General features: G+C 43.4%; 2 protein-coding genes across 8 annotated transcripts in view; both read right to left on the bottom strand.

Moving 5' to 3' along the window:
- The window catches only part of arhgap46a (Rho GTPase activating protein 46a), a 30817-nt gene extending 29954 nt beyond the window's left edge, over positions 1-863 (bottom strand). The window contains exon 1 of one of the 2 annotated variants that reach the window (XM_035151552.2): positions 649-863. In XM_035151552.2, coding sequence (XP_035007443.1) covers positions 649-662 — 14 coding nt within the window. In that variant the 5' untranslated portion in view covers positions 663-863. The remainder of the gene's footprint in view (positions 1-648) is intronic. The other variant, XM_035151551.2, reaches the window with a different exon arrangement.
- Positions 864-1976: 1113 nt separating this feature from the next.
- The window catches only part of sulf2a (sulfatase 2a), a 35065-nt gene continuing 15342 nt past the window's right edge, over positions 1977-21699 (bottom strand). For 3 of the 6 annotated variants that reach the window (XM_035153169.1, XM_035153173.1, XM_035153171.2), the window contains 20 exons: positions 12149-12394; positions 11138-11377; positions 10884-11035; positions 10250-10419; positions 8563-8713; positions 8113-8288; positions 7810-7938; positions 7446-7502; positions 7197-7326; positions 6642-6849; positions 6023-6305; positions 5555-5651; positions 5372-5466; positions 5227-5286; positions 4971-5137; positions 4657-4799; positions 4382-4490; positions 4258-4291; positions 3712-3765; positions 1977-3314 (listed from right to left, as the gene is read on the bottom strand). In XM_035153169.1, coding sequence (XP_035009060.1) covers positions 3284-3314; positions 3712-3765; positions 4258-4291; positions 4382-4490; positions 4657-4799; positions 4971-5137; positions 5227-5286; positions 5372-5466; positions 5555-5651; positions 6023-6305; positions 6642-6849; positions 7197-7326; positions 7446-7502; positions 7810-7938; positions 8113-8288; positions 8563-8713; positions 10250-10419; positions 10884-11035; positions 11138-11377; positions 12149-12350 — 2688 coding nt within the window. In that variant the 5' untranslated portion in view covers positions 12351-12394 and the 3' untranslated portion in view covers positions 1977-3283. Of the gene's footprint in view, positions 3315-3711; positions 3766-4257; positions 4292-4381; positions 4491-4656; positions 4800-4970; positions 5138-5226; positions 5287-5371; positions 5467-5554; positions 5652-6022; positions 6306-6641; positions 6850-7196; positions 7327-7445; positions 7503-7809; positions 7939-8112; positions 8289-8562; positions 8714-10249; positions 10420-10883; positions 11036-11137; positions 11378-12148; positions 12395-13911; positions 14111-21699 lie in introns of those variants that run through there. The other 3 variants (XM_035153174.2, XM_035153175.1, XM_035153176.1) reach the window with 3 other exon arrangements.

The following is a 21699-nucleotide window of genomic DNA, read 5'->3' as shown; positions in this document are numbered from 1 at the left end:
ACCAGTAGCTAAATCTACACGAGCACTGGTGCCTTCAACCAGTAAAAAAACAAAACAAGAGAGGAACAAATGGGCTGTGGAACATTTGCCTTCCGTTTGGGTTATTGGTGTTTAAACCACAACAGAGACTTTAACCAAAGTGTGGATCCGTTGAGGGAAACATTTAAAAGATGAGAGGAACACGAGGAAAGTGGAAAGTAGGTTTAAGATCCCCCATAAGCTTCAGCTGATGTAACTCTGCTGCAGACAGTCAATGAAGGCTCCACTTCACTGAGTGTCAAACTGCTCCTCAGCTACATGCTAGCAGCACACAGAACAGACCAGTCTTTATTTAAAACTGCCCGGCGGTCACACAGTGAACACAGTGAACAACAGTGGAAACACCAACAGAAACATTACAGTGTGAATTTCACCAAACTCGCTCTATTGCTGCTTTTTTCTGGGTCAACCACCTCCTGCACTTTAACAACTCCTCACTAACATGTCTCTCCGGGTGTAACATCGCCCGGTGCTGGTGCTGCTGGAGGGAGGGAGCTGTCTCGCTAGCCGCCCTCACGGAGCTTCCCGGCGGCGTTTAGCTCCTCAAACTTTCCCCCTGTTCAACTTTTTCTTTCATCGGTTTGAAATTCAACGTGAGAGGCGTCTTACCTTGTCCCGGCCATTTTCTTCACATGGTAAACGAGCCGCACACGGAGAGAGAGAAGAAGAATTATAAGTAGTTTTTTGTTAAGTTTCTGGTTGTTAGCGCGCGGCGGCTCTGCTCCGTGTGCGAAGTGAGCTGCACGAGACGCTCCCCTCTCTCTCTCTCTCTCTCTCTCTGTGTGTGTGTGGCTCTCTCCTTTTTCTCTCTCTCTCTCTCTCTCTCTCTCTCTCTCTCTCTCTCTCTTGTGTGAGCGTGTCTCTCTCTCCCCCTCTCTCTCCCTCCTGGTGAATCCCATATGGGTCTCCGCCTCAGCACGTGAGTCAGAGGTCGGTGTGGGGGGGTCACCCAGTCTGCGCCCCTCTCCTCCTCACCCCTCTCCCATAGCTGGCTGCAGAGAGTGGGAGCCAACGTTCACTCGGACCATTTAGTTGACTGATCAGAGCACATGATGGGATATCAAATGTTTCAAACTGTCACCTGTCATGTCAGACATTTCTTTTTGAGGGGACAACCTCATCTGTCCCCCTGCAGCAGCTGGAGCAATAATAAGGGACTTCCAGCAGGTTCAGACATCTCTCTTAGTGATGGATGACTGCAAGGATTTGTTCAAAAAGTGATATAATAAATATATCTTTTTTGAGTAATCTCCACTTCAGTTGCACTTACATGAACCAAACGTTCCAGTACTATTTCACTTTATATTCTAAATGTTCTTTTACCAGAATAACTTTAATTATACTGTGCCACTCCACTCTTCTCATGTTAATTTCTCTACAAAGAAAATATCCGTTTGCAGTAAGCGGTTTATATTATTAATCTAAATATTCTCTGTATTTTATTAAATTTTCAGTTTAATTTTATTCAGTAAAGTTTATCTTATAATCCTGTTGAAAATGTTGTACTTCATGGCTATAGACAGTAATTTCTGACTGAGTAATTAAATTCTGTCTATCATAAGCTCTGGCTTTAATATGGAAAAACAATGTGATATGAGATATGCATATTGATATGCATCAACTGGGTAAGTTTTATTCTGGCATCTCCTGTAGTTCTTTTTTTTTGGAAAAGCATTGCTAGGCGACACACCTTGACTAATATTTGAATATCAGAGAGAAGATATGCAGATTTTTCGACGTATTCTCACGTGACTCAGTCAGTTAAAACCCTGAAGACCTAAACTATCTCTTTCATGATGATAAGAACTTGTCTTTCCACTGTAGTAATACTAGTGATATGTAGAAACCATGTAACCCTGTGGACAAGCAGACAGAGACACCTGCTGGACAGCAACACAAGTAAGCCAACATTATGTCAGAATAATAGTCGGGTCGTATTTATGGTCAAACAACACTTTATTCACAATTACTATCAGCACTCAGGTCTATGGAAATAGTTGCTAAAAAAAGTCACAGAAGCTAACAAAGGCAGCTAGCTAAAATTCACATCAATAAGTATTACACTGTTGTGTTTTTCCTCCGGAACAGGGTAAACTTAACATCCATTGAAATGTACATGGCGCTTCTCTTCACAGTGAACCCCTTAAGTGCTTTTCCCATGTAAATAAGGAAAGAACAAAACATACAAATTGAGGGCAATGACATTCTCAAGCTACATTTCTTACTATAAGTTCATCTTGTCAGCTCATATCATACAATGAGGTCTGCCTCTTCAGTATTATAAAAAATATTGTAAACATTTATATTAATTGCACAACATACATTCAAATACGTACTGTACTGTACAGCAAGGTTTTGTATCTGTGTTGTTATTCTGTAGCACCATGTATAGCAAGCTGAACAAACTTTTTGGATACTTCTACAGTGTGGTACTGACAACGCAAAGGAGTAAAACGGCATTCACTAGTAATGACGCATTCTGCCAGTGGACACATCTTCTGGAGGTTTGGGTTGTATTATTGTGGGACGGTGGTTAGTGTAGGGCTGTACAAGGTGTGGCGGTCTCCACATCTCACAGCGTTGAGGAAGATGATGCTTTTAAAGGACATTCATCAGCGTTAAGATCAACTATAATACAAAACGATTAGAAGAGTCTGTTACTGGCGGCTGTTTGAAAAGTCTGTGCCGCCTCCATGTGCAGACACGTTGGTGCAGAGGAAAGAGGAAGAAATATGTCCAAGCAGTAATGATTAAGCATGTGCCACAGAGACATCATGAGGCCATGGCTTCATTGCGTAGCAGCAGAGTTGACATGTATCATCACGTTGCCACCTTACATCTCATGACATGAAAGAAAACTGATTAAAGCTGATATATATTATCTACAAGCAGTACCGTTAGACTGAATGGCTTGTGGATACCAAACTGCCCCCACCTGATTCACAGCATCTTGTTGATGTTAACAGTCCTGACAGCTGGGGGTTAACAGAGGATGCAAATGTGTATGAAATGTGTGCGGCAGGTAGAACTGACGCCTCCTCTCAGTCTCAGCGTCTCCTCTGTCTGGGTGAGGGCTACAAACAGCAGCTCTCTCAAAAATGAAAACCCAGAGTAGAGAAAAGTGGTATCTCAGGTTATGGTCCATCGAAGTGTGGTCAAGGTCCTTGGGTTTTTGCCTGCACTCCCTCCCTTCTCCTTCCTTTGCCAGAGGAGGCTGATGTGCTTGGTTGTGGGATGCAGGTGGTTAACCAACCCACCCTTCCCAAATCTGCCCCCTGTGCAGGGGAAAAACAGAGCTGTGAGTTACATGTGCTGCTTGAGGGGTTCACTGGAAACCGTGGCTCCAGTTGTGGTCTGTTCTGACCAACACTGCGAGGAAAAGTGTGAACGGATGACAATAACAGGACTGAGAACACAACAAAATGAGACACATCTGCATTGCTTCACAGAATTTGACTTGAGTGGATGGGTGAATGAAAAAGAAGGTGAAGGTGCAGCTTTGCAATGCAGGTAGATGAGTTACTGTAATTAGAGATGTACAAAGCTACAGTGAAATGGAGTGAGGGCAGCATGCTGATGGGTCATCTGACCAAGCTAAAAGAAATCTGGACAGAGAGAGAGGAGTAGAGCTTGGCTGACTACAGAGGAACAGATGGGTTATGACAAACTCACAGCGATTTGGACGAAGGCTTCTTCACTTTTGGCCTCTTTCGACGATGAACTGGCCTGAAGCATGCACAGCACGTAAACACGCGCAGGGCAAATGCATGTGCATGTAGACAAACACACAGGTATATACACACAAAACACACACACACACACACACACGCACACACAGAGGCACACACAAACATGCATGCGCACAGACACACATACACACCCACACGCACAGCAGAGACAAGCAATTAGGCTTCATTACTAAAAGGGAAGAGCAAAAGCTGAAATGCAGGCTTATATTTTGGCCCTTTTTTGCTTCTGCATGCTGAATAGACTTTGATCACAACAGCAAGGAACCATGGATGTTTAAAAAGGATCAATTTATGTACAAAAATCACAGTATTTCATTTTCTCGACTCCCCAGATTACTCACTGAGCAAAAATAGAACCAAAGACGCACTGGGGAGTCTGTAACCTCTCTGATTTTACATTGTTACATGAATTCCATCTGCAGTGTTTGACAAAGTAATCAGCTGTGCTGCAAGAGGAAAAAGAAAATACCTGTATTCGCTGAAGTAGCTTCGCTCCTTCCCTCCTAAAAGGAATGGAAGCTCACATTAGTCCCAGACTGAATTAAAGGAGACGTAGTAATAATTCATGTTTGCCTTAGAGGAGCTTTTCTCACCCTTCTCCGGGTTGCATTGCTTATGTCCCTTGCAGCCTCGTAACTCCATAAGCTGTTGATGCAATGCATTCAGAGTGTTGCGGTCGAGGGTGCTGACAGCATTTATCAGCTACAGGAATAATAAGGACACAATGTCAGCAAGGGCTTTGGGAACTATGGAAAATCTGTGCCCCCTGTGCTCACAGGAATGCACCATCAATCATGTTGTCGGTTCATTTTGTAGTTATTATTCACAAGTTATTGCCATCATGCTTGTGTCTGTACAAATGACATACCTGGTATGGGTCAGTGTTGATGTCAAAATACTCCAGGAAACCAGTAGCAAATTCGCAGAACAGGAAGTTGTGTGTGTCATTGATGGTCCTGAGGCACCAGTAGGTGTTGTTGTTGGCACTGGTACATGCACAGAATGGACCCACTGAGGGACAGAGGAAGGGGGAGTGGGTAAGGAAGGGAGGAGTGAGCGTGGAAAACAATGGATATTACACCAGGATTCCAAAAATATTGTTTTCCTCATATCTGCTCTGGAAAATATAAAAAATAACAGTTTCAACATAATATTCTTCTAAAACAACATGTTGTTCCCCACTTGTCCAGAAGGGGGCAGTCTGCCAGTGGTGGTTGTCATGGGTGAAGCAGGTCAGACCAGGCATGCTGCAGGTGTCGTTGTTCTGGAGCCTTTTGAGGAATTTACGTAGTTTCTTTCTGCGCTTCTGGTCCTTCTGCAGCCACTGACTTTTTAGCTTGGACGGCATTCTGATGAAAACAAACATTTGTTATAATAAAACTGCGGGAAGAAATAAAAATCAATCAGTTATTTAGTGTCATAAAATGTACGTTTTTACCTCAGTGAGTGCATGCGTCCTGCATTTAACCTAAAAGTGTCTTTATTCTTGAGGAGATAACTGAAAAGACAAAAGGCGACAGTTTAAATATATGATTATATCGCTGTGCTGCTGGTGACAGTGTTGTGTCCCGATCAACTCTCACCTGGGAGGGTCACACTGACATTCCTCTGGCCGCACCTTTTTCAGGTGACCTTTGATCTCACGCAGGTTCTTGATTTTTGTCTGCAGTGTTTCGATCTAAACTCAACAGGAACAAACACACGATATTCATCAGTGAAAAGGTTTTTACAGGCGGGATTAAAAAAGGAAGGAAAAGTGTCAGTACCTCATGCTCAATGTGTAGTTTATGGTCTTTCCATGCTTGAAGGGACTTGTAGAGTCCTCCATCGCATTTTACTGTGTCATTCATAAGAATAGAGCATCTGCAGGAAGCAAAAAAAACATTAACTTAAATAAAAGTCATCCATCCACCCTAAGAATTTAATCTAAATTCATAGGATTGCAAATAACTGCACAGATGTATATCCTTAGGACTTTGCATTGATTTCTATTAATTGTGGACAGCCTAATCAAAACCTTATTCGTAACTTTAACCATGACCAATTCATGCCTAACACTAACCTTAACCTATCCACAATTCTCATGTTACCTCTAACCTTAACCAGGACGTCAGAAATGACATTATTGGGACCAGGAGTTGGTCCCCATGAGGTCCAAAAGTCCTGACAAGGTCAGTGTTTGTGCGGAAAAAGGTCCTAAGGAGATCAAAACAAGCACGCACGCACACACACACCTGTAGGTGACTTTAAGAGAAGCGGGTGGTGTGAGTCTGTTGCTGCTGGTGGGTTTGGCTGTGACTCCCATACCACTGAACTCCTCATTGTCCTCATCATTCTCAGCTCCGGTCCTCCTGTCTCTGGCCCAGCTGCCGTTACTGGATCCCAGCGGTCGGTAGCCGTCCTCCAGGTCCACAGCATACAGGTCTCCATCCAGCTCAAATGATACGGAACGAGCCCAGCGCTTCTTAGAGACAGCCTTACCGGATTTCATCTCTGAATAAGACGAGACAGAAGAATCTGAATGAGACGGAAAAAGAGGGTTGTGTTTTTGATACTGCAGATCAGGATCTGTGATGAGAGGTGAAGACCAGCATGTGCCAAAAAATATTGATATAATTGATTTCTCTCAAGGCCCTATTAGTGAAGGCCACCACTTGATGGCAGCACAGACACACACTCCTCGTCTCATGAATACTTCAAAAGCTGACTATTTTAGCTTGAGATTAATGTCCCTGTTTGGCAAGCCTTTGTAGACTCCTGCAAGGACATTTCAAAGGAAATCTTTCTGCACAAAATCACATCTATTAATAACCAGCAGAACAATGGTGCATGCGAGTGACAAGAGGAACTTACTCTTCTTGGTGAGCAGCCTCTTCCTCTTCAGGATTGATGTTTTGACACCCACGTCACCACAGTTGCAGCTGTCTGCGTTGGGTGTGAGGGACAGCTGGGAGGCATCGCTGGCCATCAGAGCCTGCATACGTGGGGCAAAGAGACTCGCCATGCCCTTGCACTTATACAGCCTCAGCTTGCCAGACGGGTCCTCCACACACTGCCATTTCTAAAACAACACAGAGGAAAATATGATGGTAATCCACAAAAAGCTTTTGATTAAAAGGGAACTTTATACCATTATCATCAAGGAAACGTAGATCTGTAGAACTTAAGTGAAGTAAATATTCAATCAATATTCTTATAGGATCAATCTTGCTATTCATATTTCTAACAAATCAGGGTTCTATATACTGTACATATATTCAAAAACACGGAAAAAAAGGATTAAAAAAGAGACTTTGGTGTTAATAGAGCTCTGAGAGCACAAATTATCACTCTGCACAAACTGCACTCCATGTTGTTCCCCTCAAACTTAATTAAATCACTCTTTTTTGGCTCCTGCAGGTCAGATACCTGTCCTGGCTGCTGGCAGGACGTCTGGTACTCTGCTTTCTGGCACAAGTCCTTCACACGCTGGTATTTCGGCAGGAAATTCTCCTCCTGGGCCATTTCCTTCCCATCAGCCCTCTTGTGTGGAGGCTTCCTGAAAGGACAGGAAAACATGAGAAGTTTCCTTGACCCAAGCAAAGGCAAAGAGTCTAGTGTCACCACAAGACAATGCCTGGAATGATGTCCCACAAAAGGTCAATCAATAAAACATACCCTCTCTCCACCAGGAAAGAGTCTCTCCAGGTTTTACCCTTCTTGCTCAACTGGAATCTGGAAAATGAGAGAGAAAAAAAATCCTGTCCAACCACTCAGTGATATTTGCACTGAATAAACCTGCAGTCCTTTTCTAAATGCCATCCTTGTACAGCACTGAAAAGGTGTTACACATTTATATTTGGATTGCAGATTTCATTATGTGCAAGTAAACACCAAGAACAGAGATTTAGTAAAACTTTGTGAAGTTCAGGTAAATTACTTCTTGGCACATAGCCTCAAATCTGCAGCATTTTAAATGTCATTCTTCAGGCGTCTGTTAAAGGCCAAGAGAGTGAGTAAAATAGCTGATGTGCATGTTCACCTATTGACTGGTTTGTCTGTGTCCAGCAGCTTGAGGATGGACTTGCCATCCATTTCTGCCGGAATATCAACACCAGCCATGTCCAGCATAGTCGGTGCCAAGTCAACATTCAACACTATATGAGGATTACTGCGGGGAAACAGGAGGACAGTGAACAGTGATCACATTTTTATTCATTTCACAGATATAAAGCCGCTTTCAGACATGAACTCTGGAAAATGGGTCCGGAAAATGTCAGGAAATTATCTGGAGTTTGTCTGAAGGCATTGAATACAGCATCTAGATATCAGAGGAGTCACTCACATGGCACCATGCTCCACATTAGGTCCTCGTACATAGAAGGGAACACGGATATCAAACTCATAAGGCATCGACTTGCCCTTGACCAGACCAAACTGGCCGATATGGTAGCCGTGATCTGAGGTGTAAATGAGGTAGGTGTTGTCCAACTCCCCCGTCTCCACCAGCATGTTATACACCTACAGAAGATACGACTCATCAAACACTTACAGAGTGGAAAAAGTTTTACTACATGTTTGATAGCTCAAGTCTCCTGTGCCAGTTTCAAGGAAAATGGGATTGAACAATTTACCAAGTGTGTCAGTGAATACATTACACAGTCACAGTCAGAACAAGCACAGATCTCCCAGGACTTGAGGGTGTCAGACAGTGTGAGTTTGTCTGGTGTGTTTAAGCGTGTGTGTGTGCTTCTGCGTTTAAGCATATGTCTATCTGGCTGCTAGTCCGTCCTACCTTCTCCACACTGTCGTCCACAGAGAGCAGGGTCTGCATCCTCCTGCGCTGCAGCATGTTCGTGAACTGCATGTGCACCGGCTTCATGGCCCCTGTGTAGCGCAGGATCCAGTGCTTGTCTAGGTTAGGAGCATGGTTGTAGCTCGGGGTTCTGAAGGTGGTAGAAGATGGAAACATGACATTTTTGTTGCTTCTTTCACATACTAAAAAAAGGATAATATCAAAGCACAGTATGTCATTGTATCTCACCATACATTTGTACTCAGTTTTTTTTTCCATCTCTGTATGTGTAGTTTCTATATTCTAATGCTGGAAATTGGATTATAGGAAATGTACCAATGTGTGCTGAGTAACAGCAGGCTTATCTGCCAGCTCTTATCCTTTCTTTCCAAAGTAGCCAGAAAACTGTTTATACAGTGCTAAACTGGAAGTTACATAAATCATGTAAAATGCAAAGCACTGCAATCGATAGGTTGGAACACAGTTCGATCAATATTTAACTCAGAGTCATGTGGAACTTTAATTATTTGAGAATAAACACTGCTAAATAGCTAATGAGATCTGTGAAGGAAACATATTTAACACTTAAAGTGAATCGATTTGACTTTTAAGAAATGCTAATGCCTCGCGCAGCCTGGTCCACAGTGGCAGCTCTAATGTAGTGTGAAGAAGCGTCTGCAAGGTGCCAAGGTGAGAAGAAGCTTAATCACCCGAGGAGTGCCGGACTTTTACTGCCTCTCTCTCTCTCTCTCTTCATGTGGATGATAACGGCAGAGGGAGATGGAGTGAGAAAAATAGCTAGTGCAGGCTTGCTCGGAAAACATCACCCGAGGGAGAGCAAATTTATGGAGAAAGAGCAATTAAAAGTTTGTACAAAGACACTGGGGCGGAATTTTCAGAATATTCTTTGTATAAAGCCTGTGTGGCACAGGTTAATGATGCTAGAGGGATTAGATGAGGCAGGGTGAGGGTGTGAGGGGGCTGGAGAGAGGGGGCAGAAACTGCAGTCTCATTACTGGCCTTGGATCTGTCTCTTGAGGCCAATAGCAGGTCTGCCATTAGCCAGCCGCACTATACAGCCAGTCACAAGCATGGATGGTCAGAAAGACAAAGGCTTGAATGTTTTATGTGTCTGTGTGTGTGTGTGTGTGTGTGTGTGTGTGACCGTAATTCATTACCTATGCATTATCAATCATGCCTTTCCGATCACGGCTGACAAAATGGTACAAATTAGCAGAGCTCATTACAGCAGTAACACTAATGTGAACAACACATGAGCCAAATATACCGGAGTGAAACACTGTAAGAGGTGAGGCAGACAGCGGAGAGGGCTCAGCTGCCAACAGCGTACTGCAGGCAGGGGAAGATAAGATCGAGCTGAGATTATGGAATTTGTGTCATTCTGGGTCAAATGAAATGAAAGGGAGCGTGAATGGGAGGATGACTCATATGCCGGCAAATAGCTGTGAAAGCGAAAATGTAAAGATTCCACCTTTTGCTTGTCAGCTTTGTCCCACATTAACCAAATCGGTTTACATCAAGTAAGCAAATGCAATCCTAATCAAACTGCTCCCCCTTGTTTGTGTAGGTGAGATTATTATCATAGATATAAATATCTGAGGGCTCACAGCTTGGTAATATTATCAGTGTTCTGTTTGTTTTGGCCCCTCAAGGCAAATTTTCTCACATGTGCTGTGATGCGTTGGGGAATGCAGAGCTGTACTGCGGGGCGGAGTCCTCTGGGCCGTGGGGAGCAACATGGCTCAGCACCATCATGACAGGACGATGGGGGTACATCTTCTTGGACATACGGAAGTAGTTGACGCTGTCATTGGTAATGATGTCTGTCAGGTAGTCCTGCGGAGCAGAGAGACATTGTCCATCACACACTCAGTGAGTGACAGAGGAGAGTAAAAGAGCAGATGTTAAGCTCTTACTGTGCCGGGTCAGTGCCCATTACCGACTTTAAGATCCATTAAAGCTAGGGTTGATAATTCTGTATTTCAATCTGAATCTACATAACTCATTATTTTTCACAGTATGTCAGGTTAGTTATACTGAGGGAAAATTCAACCTTGTCTCCATTAAATCAAATCAAAATGTTTTAAAGTCTTGGTCATCACATCATGCCCATTTACCTAAAAATATGAGTTTGGAAAATATAAAAGTGATGCTATTATTTTCTCACCGTATTTAGCAATAACAACATATGGTTACAGTTAAAAGCAATGCTTAAAAACTAACCTAGAAATAATTCCTTTAAATTCAACTGCAGGGAATGTTTCTGTAAATTCAGGGAGGGGAATTAATACCACTAATACCTTTGAGTAGTTGCCGCTGTGTTTCTCTCGTGCTCCATTCCTGCATAGGGTGTAGTTGTAGAAGCGTGAATTCTTCACCAGTGCTACCCATTCCTTCCAGCCAGGGGGCACATAGGAGCCATTGTACTCATTCAGATACTTTCCAAAAAAGGCTGAGGGAGGAACAGGATTATGTTAATGTTGTCATCAAGCCCCAAAGAATCTGTGAAACTCTCAACTGAAATTACGTGTGCGATGCTACTTTCAGTCTTCACCTGTCCTGTAGCCAGTGTTGTTGAGGTGCACGGCAAAGGTGTGCGGCTCGTGGTGGGCCTGCCACGACGGCGAGGAGCAGTTCTCGTTGTTGGTATAGGTGTGGTGGTTGTGCACGTACTTCCCCGTCAGGATGGAGGAGCGGGACGGGCAGCACATGGGCGTGGTGGAGAAAGCGTTGGAGAAATGCGTGCCGCCCTTCTCCATGATGCTCCGAGTTTTGTTCATGGCCTGCATTGAGCCTGGGAGAGAAGAGTGGGAGAGAGAAGTGGGTGGGGGAGGTTGTACGAAGAGACAGGAGGGTGAGAGGCAATTCAGAGGCCATGAATTGAAAGGCAAGGGAGGCAGAGGGAAATAAAGCAGTTGGAGAGGGGAAAAAAGAGTGAGAGATCAAGGAAAACAGAGAGGGTAAACAGTGAAAAATATAAACATGGGGCATGAGGGGCTAAAACCAAAAACCATTATGGACATGGTGAGAGAAAAAGAAGGGGAAAAGAAAATGAGGGGATAAATCTTTTTGGTAAAGTGTAACCCACACAGTGCCTGTGTACCAAAAGCTTTTCAGGCTGATGGTGATTGTTTGGGGAAACAGATGCTTGACCATAAATTCCTGCTTTTCAATGGGAGTCTTCTCACTAGCGATCACAGGAGGACAAAGGATGTCACCGAGGCCATTATGCAGCCACTCCAGTCCAATACGCCGCTAAAGGACTTAAGCGGGTAGGGAGATGGCCAGGGTTTGGCAACCGGACAATGGAAGCCATAGGCCGCCCTCATTTTATGCCAGCAATGAAGGAGTTGGCAAATGAAGCACATGACTTTGAGTGGGCCAGTTGTTATGGTGCCAAGAGGCAGCATTAGACTGACTTTCCCTTGCTGATGCTGTTGGATACACATGGAGAGAATATCCATACCCATGGGACATCAACACAAAGCAAACAGAGAGAGACAGATGCACAAACACCCAGTCAACACACACACAGAGGAAGGATTAACGGAGGAAAATGTCTAACCCAGTTCAATGTCCTGATCATCAGTGAGGATCAGGATGATGTTGGGCCGGACATTGCGAAAGTGGCGGTCCCTCTGCAGGCGAGACCTCTGGCGGTATCCAGACAGGTAGCCAGAGCCATGGACCACAGGAAGCACTTCCACCATGACAAAAAGGAAGACAAGAAGAAGAGGGAGCGGGGCCGAGAGAACCCGCCCTGCCATCTCGTTACCCTGCAGTCACCTCCTCAGTCCTCAGTTCTCTCAACCTGAGAGACGAAACAGAGACAGAGAGACTGTTAAAAATAAAATACACAGACACACACAAACATGGTAAAAAATAGCAGATGGAAGCCTTGCACAGCCATTACAGGGTGCTCTTCCTTACAAATGCACCCGTTTAGGCTGAGCTCAGCTCGTTAATCAATCATTAATGATGCATTAGAGTGGTGTCATTGGCTGGGTGTAATGATCTCTGGTGATGAGCACATGGCTGCCAGGCTGGGGCTAATGGGCCTGGGCCTAGGGCCAGCTCAAGCCTCACCTCCCCATGAGAGGGTAAGGATGGATATGAGGGATGAGGGGAGTTGGTGTGCGGTGGGGTGCGGTGGGGTGCGGTGGGGTGGGAGGAGGGGTAGGGAGCAGAGGTGAAGGGGAAAGACAGAAGAAGAGAGGATGAGAGGAGGAAAATGAAGACAGGGGTCAATGAGCAGGGTGACAATGTAAAGAGAGAAAAGGAGAGGAAGAACATCGACTTCACAAGATCCAGAGTCGACACACAGTGTGGAACAGAAAAATGCTAAGTGCCAGTGAAAAATGAGAGCAGGAAAAATAACTGCAGCAATATCACCAAGGTCAATAAAAGAAAAGTGCCTCAAGATGTGCAAAAAAGTACAAATTCTGCTCTCTGTTAAAGTTTAACATGACAATTAGATTCAAATAAGTGTTAAATAGAGCTTTTTCTTAATTAATCTCTACATGCGGTTCGACAAAATTATACTGCAATCCTATTAGCTCTCTAATAACTCTTCCTCATTAACAGTATATCCCCTCAGAGTTTAACATGGAAACTGTTTTTCTTTGCTCCCCTGAAAATATGCAGCATTATCTACCTGTCTAAAACAATATCTATAATTAGTATGAAACTGCAAGAACATCCACTGCAGTCACAGAACAAAGCAGAGGTAAACAACCGTTTCTAGTTTAGATAGCTGCAGTTCAACCACGAGAAAAAACGTCTCATAAACAGAAGATTTAATTTGTAGAAATATGACAAACATCAGGAAGAATTTATTTTTGACATATGAACTTTTAAAAGAAAGGAAGTCCTGATTAAATAAACATATTTTTTCTAATAAACCCACGTTCTTTTCACTGAGCTGTAAGATGTCACACATTTATTTGAGAAATACTGAACACATGTGCCAATTTTATTATGACACATAATCACAGCAGCCACATGCCCTAGTGACCATAATCCATAAACATGGTTTACAGGAGGCAGTGAATACCCTGCCACCACTATCACACAAAGGTGGGGGTTTGGGTAGATGTGTGCGTGTTTGTGAGTCCACAAGGAGTACGTGGTCGGAGCAATCCTTGTGTGAAGATGAAGACAATAACAACTACACAACTGCAAGCTTTCTCTGCTGGGACAGCTCCTCCTTAACGACAACCTGACTGGAAAACAGTTCAACGAAACACGTCAACACAAATGCAACAATGCCCGGCTGCACGCACACAACACATTTAAAGAAAAGATAATTACAAACACTACTATACTCACAGAGTCACAGCAGAGAAGTGTGAGCTGAATGTAGGAGATTTCCTCTCTAACAGAAAGCTCCCTGTTCCTCTCTGGTGTCCAGACTGTGCTCATTAATAAGGTCTTTCCTATCGCACCAGCACCCACACATGTCCTCCATCCTCCTCCATGGTCTTGCTTTGCTCAAAAGGCACAAATGGGCACTCTCAAATGCACACCACAAACATGTGAATATATGCGCACACACGCACACACACACACACACACACACACACACACACACACACACACACACACACACACACACACACACACACACACACACAGGTTTACTCTGGTTTCCTACTGCAGGGCATGTGGTTCTTCCCCGCAGGAGCACATGAGCTCTGACCCAGGGCGCTATGTGTTTTGAAGTCGTCCTTGCTCCTATCTCCTGCTCTCTTCCTGCCGGAATCCCTTCTTTCATATCCAGCATTGGATTAAAACAAAACAGAGACTGCAAAGAAATCCATGAACAACACACATGTAACCAGCATTGTCTATATTCATCAGTTATTACTCAGCCAGCTAAATGGATTCCAGGACATCTACAGTGAATAGAGAATAGATTCAGTGTGTTCTGAGCTACACCTCTGCCACTAGCCTCTTTAAAGGGATAGTTCACCCAAAAACAAAAATGCCCTCTTTATCTACTCAGCACTATGTCGATGGAGGGGTGGGTGAAGTGTTTGAGTCCACAAAATACTTCTGGAGTTTCAGGGGTAAACAGCGTTGCAGCCAAATCCAATACAATTGAAGTAAATAGTGAGCGATTCTTCAAACGTAAAAAAACAAACCCAGAAAAAGCCTCAATACTGCTCCTGTGGTGTCATCTAAGTGTCCGTAAGCCCCCGGTATTCAAATATTCGAAATTGCATCACCTACACCATGTTTTTGGCCTACCTCGGAGTTCTTGCTGATGTCGTCACGTGCCCCTTGGGCGAGAGCATAGAGGCAGGAGCTTGTGCAGTGTGTGCACACAAACGTGAATGGGGCTCCGGAGGAGGATCACAGTGGACATTTAGGCTAAATCATGGTGTAAATGACCTCGTTTTCCAGTCAATTTTGAATGTGTGGAGGTATTTTATGTTTTTTTTCTGTTCTTTTTTGTTTTTGTTTGAATAAGTGGTGGGTGCAACACTGTTTACCCTTGAAACTCCTAAAGTGTTTTGTGGACTCTTCACCCACCCCTCCATAGACATAGGGGTGAGTAGATAATGAGTGAATTTTCATTTTTGGGTGAACTATCCCTTTAAAGAGTGGTTTTATGTTGTGGAACATACCGCAATTCCCTTTGATGTTGTGTATCTGTTCAAAAAGCTGATGTGGAAAAAAACACATCATGGGATACCAAATTTAGTACAGATTTACCAGCTCAGTTATATACAGTGAACTATCAATAGCCAAGTATGTAAATGCTGTGTTATTGACATGCTACGACGGTGATTATTTCCTGACATTATTCCCATGAGGCCCTCCTCCTTCCCCCCCGGTAAACTGAGGACTAATTGGATTTTCAGGCTTTTATCAGCTCTAACTGACACATACAGTGCTTTCTTTTCAGTTCTCTCTTTCCCCCTCTCTTTTATCCACCGGTATTGTTTATCTCTCTGGGTGGCAGATGCTACATGAAACCACAAAGACAACGCAGAGGAAACCAGAACGTCGAAAACAGACAGAGCGTCTTTTAGGAACCTTGAAGATGTGAGGAAAAACAGAGATGGACAACCGTATAGGGAAACTTAAAACGAGCTGTTATCAGTCTCCAATAACATGACCAGTGTGGTGGTTAGTACACATCCATAATGCAAGAGCAAGCTGTTGTTTCTGTAAACTACTCTGATGATTTAGAGCTTGTTTTCCTGAAACAGCTCTGGCCAAATCAGCTTTTTACACTGTGAGTGAACGGCGAAACGACAATGCTGATTCAGCCGGATGAGATGGAATGAAAGAGGAGGGTTTTTTTTGCCATTTAGACAGAAACACAAGACATGGGTAAATATGACTCTCAGCAAAACTCATTAAAGATTGGGGGCTTTGAGAGGAAGGGCTGGGGGAGTAAGCTTGCAGAATATGAGATCATAGGGAATGGACTTCTAAAAAATGTTTGAGGGCCAAGGATCATCTGAGGTTATACTAATGCCAAGTGATGCCTGGAAGTCAGAACAGAGGAGGAAAGTTTTGCACTTCAGTCATTTGCTTGTAAAGACGCTGTAAGAGACAGCAGCTCAGCATTGCCAAATAAAAACTTAATGACGCCCATCATTTATTGATAAGACTGAATTATAAATGCTGTGACAACCGAGCTAGCCATGTCACAGCACGGGCATGATGGTAAGAAGGTGGCACGAGTGGAGGGATGAAAACATACACCAGATCTACAGACAGGTATATGACACTGCCCAACAACACACATCTGTGCTATAATGGTTCAAGTGAGGCAGTGAGGAAGCTAAGAGAGTGCTTTATAAATCTTCCAAAGACTTCTCCAAAGTGTTAATGTACTCCACCCCCATAAATAAAACACCTTGGGCTTTGAAACAGGAATAAAGTCTGATTCATACAATCTACAGCCCACTGAGAAGGCTGGAACCACAGACAGAATATGAGAAAACCTCAGAAAGAAGTAGACATTTATTACACATTGAAAGAGGACGAGTCATGGAGTACACTTGCAATTTAATCAGCGGCATCTCATAATGCCTATAAAATATGGAGGCAAAAGCCCACAAACTTGAAGCCAAACTCCTGGTTTCTCGATCACAAATGTTCTGACACAGAGATAGAGAGATGGAGAGAAAAAGACGGAGAGAGTGTGAGAAAAGGAAAGAACCTCTAGGCATACAGTCAGGAGGGAACAAAGCTCGAGCACTTCCATTGCAGATGGATTTTTTCCCAAACGAGAAGACGAGATTCACAGACCAAGGCTTTCTGTATAAAATAGAACAGAATAAAACCGAATACGGGAGCTGGGAACATCCAAATCTCCTCTTTTCGTGCTGGAAAACATAAAGGAAGTGGCCAGGAAAGTTTATATAGACACATCCAGTTCTGAATGTGGCCTGATGCAACAGTATCAAGCCGATGCCTTTGGTCATAATCGAGGCTGGCAGGGCTTTGCTAATGTGTGACTTTGTTCCCACTGGCCTGCCTCGCTTTGAACAGAATGTGCAAAATCTCCAAGGACCCTTGAATTTACCAACAAAAGTTGGTATTCAGATGCAAATTCTGCAACGGCACGCATCTATGTGAGAGTAACTTTTTCTCAGAGCAGTATATGTGTGTGTCAGTGCAAGGAGGAGTTCTCAATACAGTATGGAATGCTTTTTTCATGATAATAAGAAGCCATGGTTTGCTGCCATCCTTCATCTATCTTTCTCTGCTTGTAAATCTGTGCCACCAGCACCTGGAAAACACGGCAGCAAAATCATTACTTTCAATCGGGCTCGTCAATCTCACACCTACATGACAAAATACTGTACGTTATTCAATGACCTGAAACACTATAACACTTGGTTAGAGGAATACTTACACAGTAACTACTTAACTGTTAATAAGTGTCTCTTAATACACTTTATGAGTGTATTATGAGACACTTATTAACCCTAACCCTAACCCTAACCCTTTCCATAGAGTATCCAGTTCAGGATGTTGCTGTCGGAGTTGCCTGCCGGTCAACAAATTAAATCTCAGCTGCATCAGACTTGTATAAATGGTGTTTGGAAATTGGACTGTGGCATATTCTTCCTGCATCACGGGGAGGGGAGGTGTAACAAGACGTTATCAACGTTATTCATATTATATTGTTTTTGATAATGTTCGTTCACCTGGTTTACTTAATTTATATTGGTCAATGCTATGCTAATATGTTTCATAGTCATGTAGTGTGTCTGATCAGCCACTTGTGTTAGGTTTTTATCATTGTTACATTGTAAACACTTACAGTTCTATCTCATCATCGGTCTAAGAAAAACTGTTGTTGTGTATTGTATATTTCTCCTGGATCCACAGTACACACACATATCCAGTGTACATTAATGGTCACATTAAGGTTTGTTAGTATGGATTGAGATTATTACTGGTATGGAGGTAATGTACTTGTGTGAGATCATTTTAGATATAAAACAGTGTTTTAAAACTAAAACTATTTTCTTCCACAGTATGGATGTAGCCTCAGTTTGTTAGTGCGGCTTAGTTGTGCGAGTTCTGTTTTGTCGACCTCTTTAAGGTGCCTAGAGTTTGTTTTTTAATATAAATAAAAATGGCTTTCCAAGTCACTTCCTGTCTCTCCCTGGTCTATTAGCTCGGTCTCTGACACATTTTTGTGTAAACATGATGGAATTAATTGTTTCTACAAGTGAGCAGTGCCATAATTTCTCTGGAGAGTACAGTCTCTTTATGACAGCGGTGTTAAGCATCCTGGTTGTCCAGCAGACATCCCATATGATCTGTTCTACCATTGACCTCTAAACTATCAGCTTATCAGTCATTCATGTTGACTTGACGAAATCTAAAACAATGGCAGCACAGTCCGCCCAAACTCTCTGTGCCCTGACTGATAACCCTGAAGTCACATTCAATGATTCTCCAACTGCCCTTTGTTTTAAAATTCTTTTCACACATGTTACTTCCTATTCACCAACTTTAATAGTTGTGAATGACAAGAGATAAAGCGTGGGCTGGTCCCATTTAGCGGGAAGATTTAATTTAGATTTCCCTCAGGTTCTGATATGCTTGGCACTCGGCAGACATTCTGAGACGACAGTCAGAACCTGTACAGCAATTTTCAGTTTGAATACGCAGACACAAATGAGCAGTGGTTGGACTTTAAAAGTGACAAAATGAGATTTCTGCTGCTGCGAAGAAACTCAAGTGTGAAATATTTCTTTCTGCAGTTAAACTATTTGCCTCGACATTTCTTTTCTTGTTTATACACTATATTCATCCCTAACCTTTAATACTGTGTGGAATGTTCTGCCCAGACAGTGAAATATCAATGAGTGTAATTTTAGCACTTAACACATCATTAATCCTGCAGTGAATCTGTTGCCCTGAGAAAAGGAGTGAAGCTGTGATGTGTTCTGGCTGGAGAACTGGAAGGAACACGCACACATGTGCGCACACGCACTCACTACAACTTACATATACATTTGTCTGCATATTTTTCCCCAACAATGAAAGAATTAATTTTCCTGGTCATACCCTTTTTAATGATTTCATGATTTGGCCAAGACACCTAAGTTTCCAGCAGTGCTACAGAATATGACATTTTAGCCAGGTCCATACAGAAATGGTTTTCTCATCTCATCTTATACTATCTAAATCCTTTGGGATGAGCTGGAGCAGCGACTGTGAACCAGGCTTTATCACCCACCATCAGTGTCCGACCTCACTTATGCGGTTGTGACTGAATGAGGTCAAATCTTTGAGGCAAAGGATCCCAAAAAATTGTGAGCAACCTCCCCAGAATAGTGGAACTTGTTTTAGCAGCTCACTAATAATAATTGTTTTTGAAAAAAATAACATTCAACAATCAAATGTATGTGTCATGTTTGGGTGTCCGCATATTTCTGATGATGTAATTTTCCCCGTTAGATTTATGGTGCAAATAATATTCATGCAGTAGTGAGTAAGTTAAGTGGGGTAATAAACAAACAAACTGATGAATTATAAATGCAGACACATACTCTGAGAAACTGTCCTCAAAAGTCATCTTCTGGTAATCTCGCCATCGTCTGGAAGACGTCAGCACTGAGTTAGAGCTTTCTCCACATCCAGACACAAAATCATCTCCATCTCTGCAACTCCAAAATCCACAGGGCCCATTATCTCTTAAATGGGTTCCACGCAAGAAGAGGGAGTGATGGGATGTCGGGCAAATAGTTTGGTGAAGGAAATAATACGGGGGTGAGGAAGAGGGAGAGAGTGAGAGTGAGAGGCAGAGAGAGGTAGGAAAATAAAGAGACTGTATGATGGTGTCAGTTCAGACAAAAGGCCCAGTCATGATGTGTTTTCGCTGGAGAACAAAGAGCTCTGACAGACTCCCTCGTTTCTCTCTGTTGACTAAAAATGTACACCATACGCACACACACACACACACGCGCACACACAGACAGAGCAGCAGACAGACACCAACACACCCACACTCGGCGTATCAGACCTAAAATTTCAGTCTCCAGCGAGGGGACGAAAAAGCAGAGAACAACAGTTGGACTAATTATGTCTGTATCTGAAGCAGATGAGCGGCATCGTATTGTTGTGTTGTTCTCAAATTATTTGGCCCTGGCAGCATTAGAAGGGCATCCCACAGCTACTGTCTGCCTTTTTGTCTCCTCCAGGTTTAACAAACTACCTCAGTGAAGATATTCCTCATAATGAGCTTGGATTGCAGTCACGACACATATAACAACATCAAAACCTGCAGCAGCGAGAGGATGTTTTGGTGAATTCAGTTGTCATTCACACACGTCCACCTCCCTCTCCGTTGCCAGCAGCAACCGGGCGGCATGTGGGGCTAGCGTGGTGGTCTGCAGTTTTTTTTTGAGCGGGCTCCTGTCAGGGTCCACGGCAGGGTCATGGCATTTACCCCTCCTCCACTGCACCCCTGCAGTACGCTCCATGAGACCCCAAAGAGAACACGGAGGTGTTAGAGAAAATACAAACAGAGCTCTGATTGTCCCTGCCTCGGGTTCAACCCCCCCACAGCCCCACCTCCAGGGGTTTAAGACTGAGAGAATGAGCAACTGTCAATGGTGTTTTGTAAATACGTGGCTGTTTTCACTTTAGATGGGTTTATTCAGACGCCTGAGGGAAATGCGCCTGCTTTGCAGTCCGCAAGCGTCCTTGCCTTTTCCTGTCCTATTGAGATTTGTATGGGAAAGCCATTTGTGGTTCATCTGAAAGAGCGACGCAATCGCCAGCTCCTTTGAGACAGGGGTTGACAGCAGAAACAAGTGAGCAAGCTGGTGGACATGGCAGCCCGCTGAGTGATGGCTGTTTCTTATTGGCACTTATTGACCAGAGGAAAAAGCCCCCCTACAGTGTGTCACATCTCAGCTAAATGGATTACAGACAAATCAGCTGGGGACCATTGTTCCACAGACCTAACTACCTCACTGAGACCTCAGTGCAGCCAAGTGACTTCCGTATGACATTGCATAACTGCTGCACCAATGAGAGATCAGGCATCAGTCAAAATATGATCTGCAAGGACTCCATAATACTAAAAAAGCTTGATGAAAGGAACATTACTGGGATGGACAATGTGAAATTTATCTTCTCAATAATAATAATAATCATCCTACAACAACAAAAATGTTGTCTGCCTCTGGTTTATAAACTGCATGTGTTGATAAAATTAGACCACATTCCTCATATTGAAGATTTGAAGCCATCATTTGTTGAGTTTTAATTACATGCCATTTTTCTCCCATCATCCAATTGGCACCTGCAGTGGGGGCCGCTCCTAATGGCCCTGACGTAATGATGATTGCAGACAATAACAGTTTCAACTTTAGGTAAACAACTGCCGTCTGTGTGCTGAATAAATTACAGAGAAATCAATATTCTGTCTGAAAGTTTTAGTTCAGCTGCTGCAGATGTGCTCACTTCGCCTGATGAATAATGACGACTGAAAGAGGCCCTATACAGCAGCGGAATGTTTCACCATGTGGAGCGGGGGGCCATCTTATCTGGTGTTGAGCACACCCTTGGGGGTTGGAGAGGTGACGACCACTTCTTTACTTCTTCACTCCTCCCTTTCTCTGTCCT

This window comes from Hippoglossus stenolepis, chromosome 3 (genome assembly GCF_022539355.2).
Source record: "Hippoglossus stenolepis isolate QCI-W04-F060 chromosome 3, HSTE1.2, whole genome shotgun sequence".
NCBI classification, from domain to species: domain Eukaryota; kingdom Metazoa; phylum Chordata; class Actinopteri; order Pleuronectiformes; family Pleuronectidae; genus Hippoglossus; species Hippoglossus stenolepis.
The sequence above is the reverse complement of the archived record's forward strand: the minus strand, read 5'-3'. Positions and strand labels throughout refer to the sequence as shown.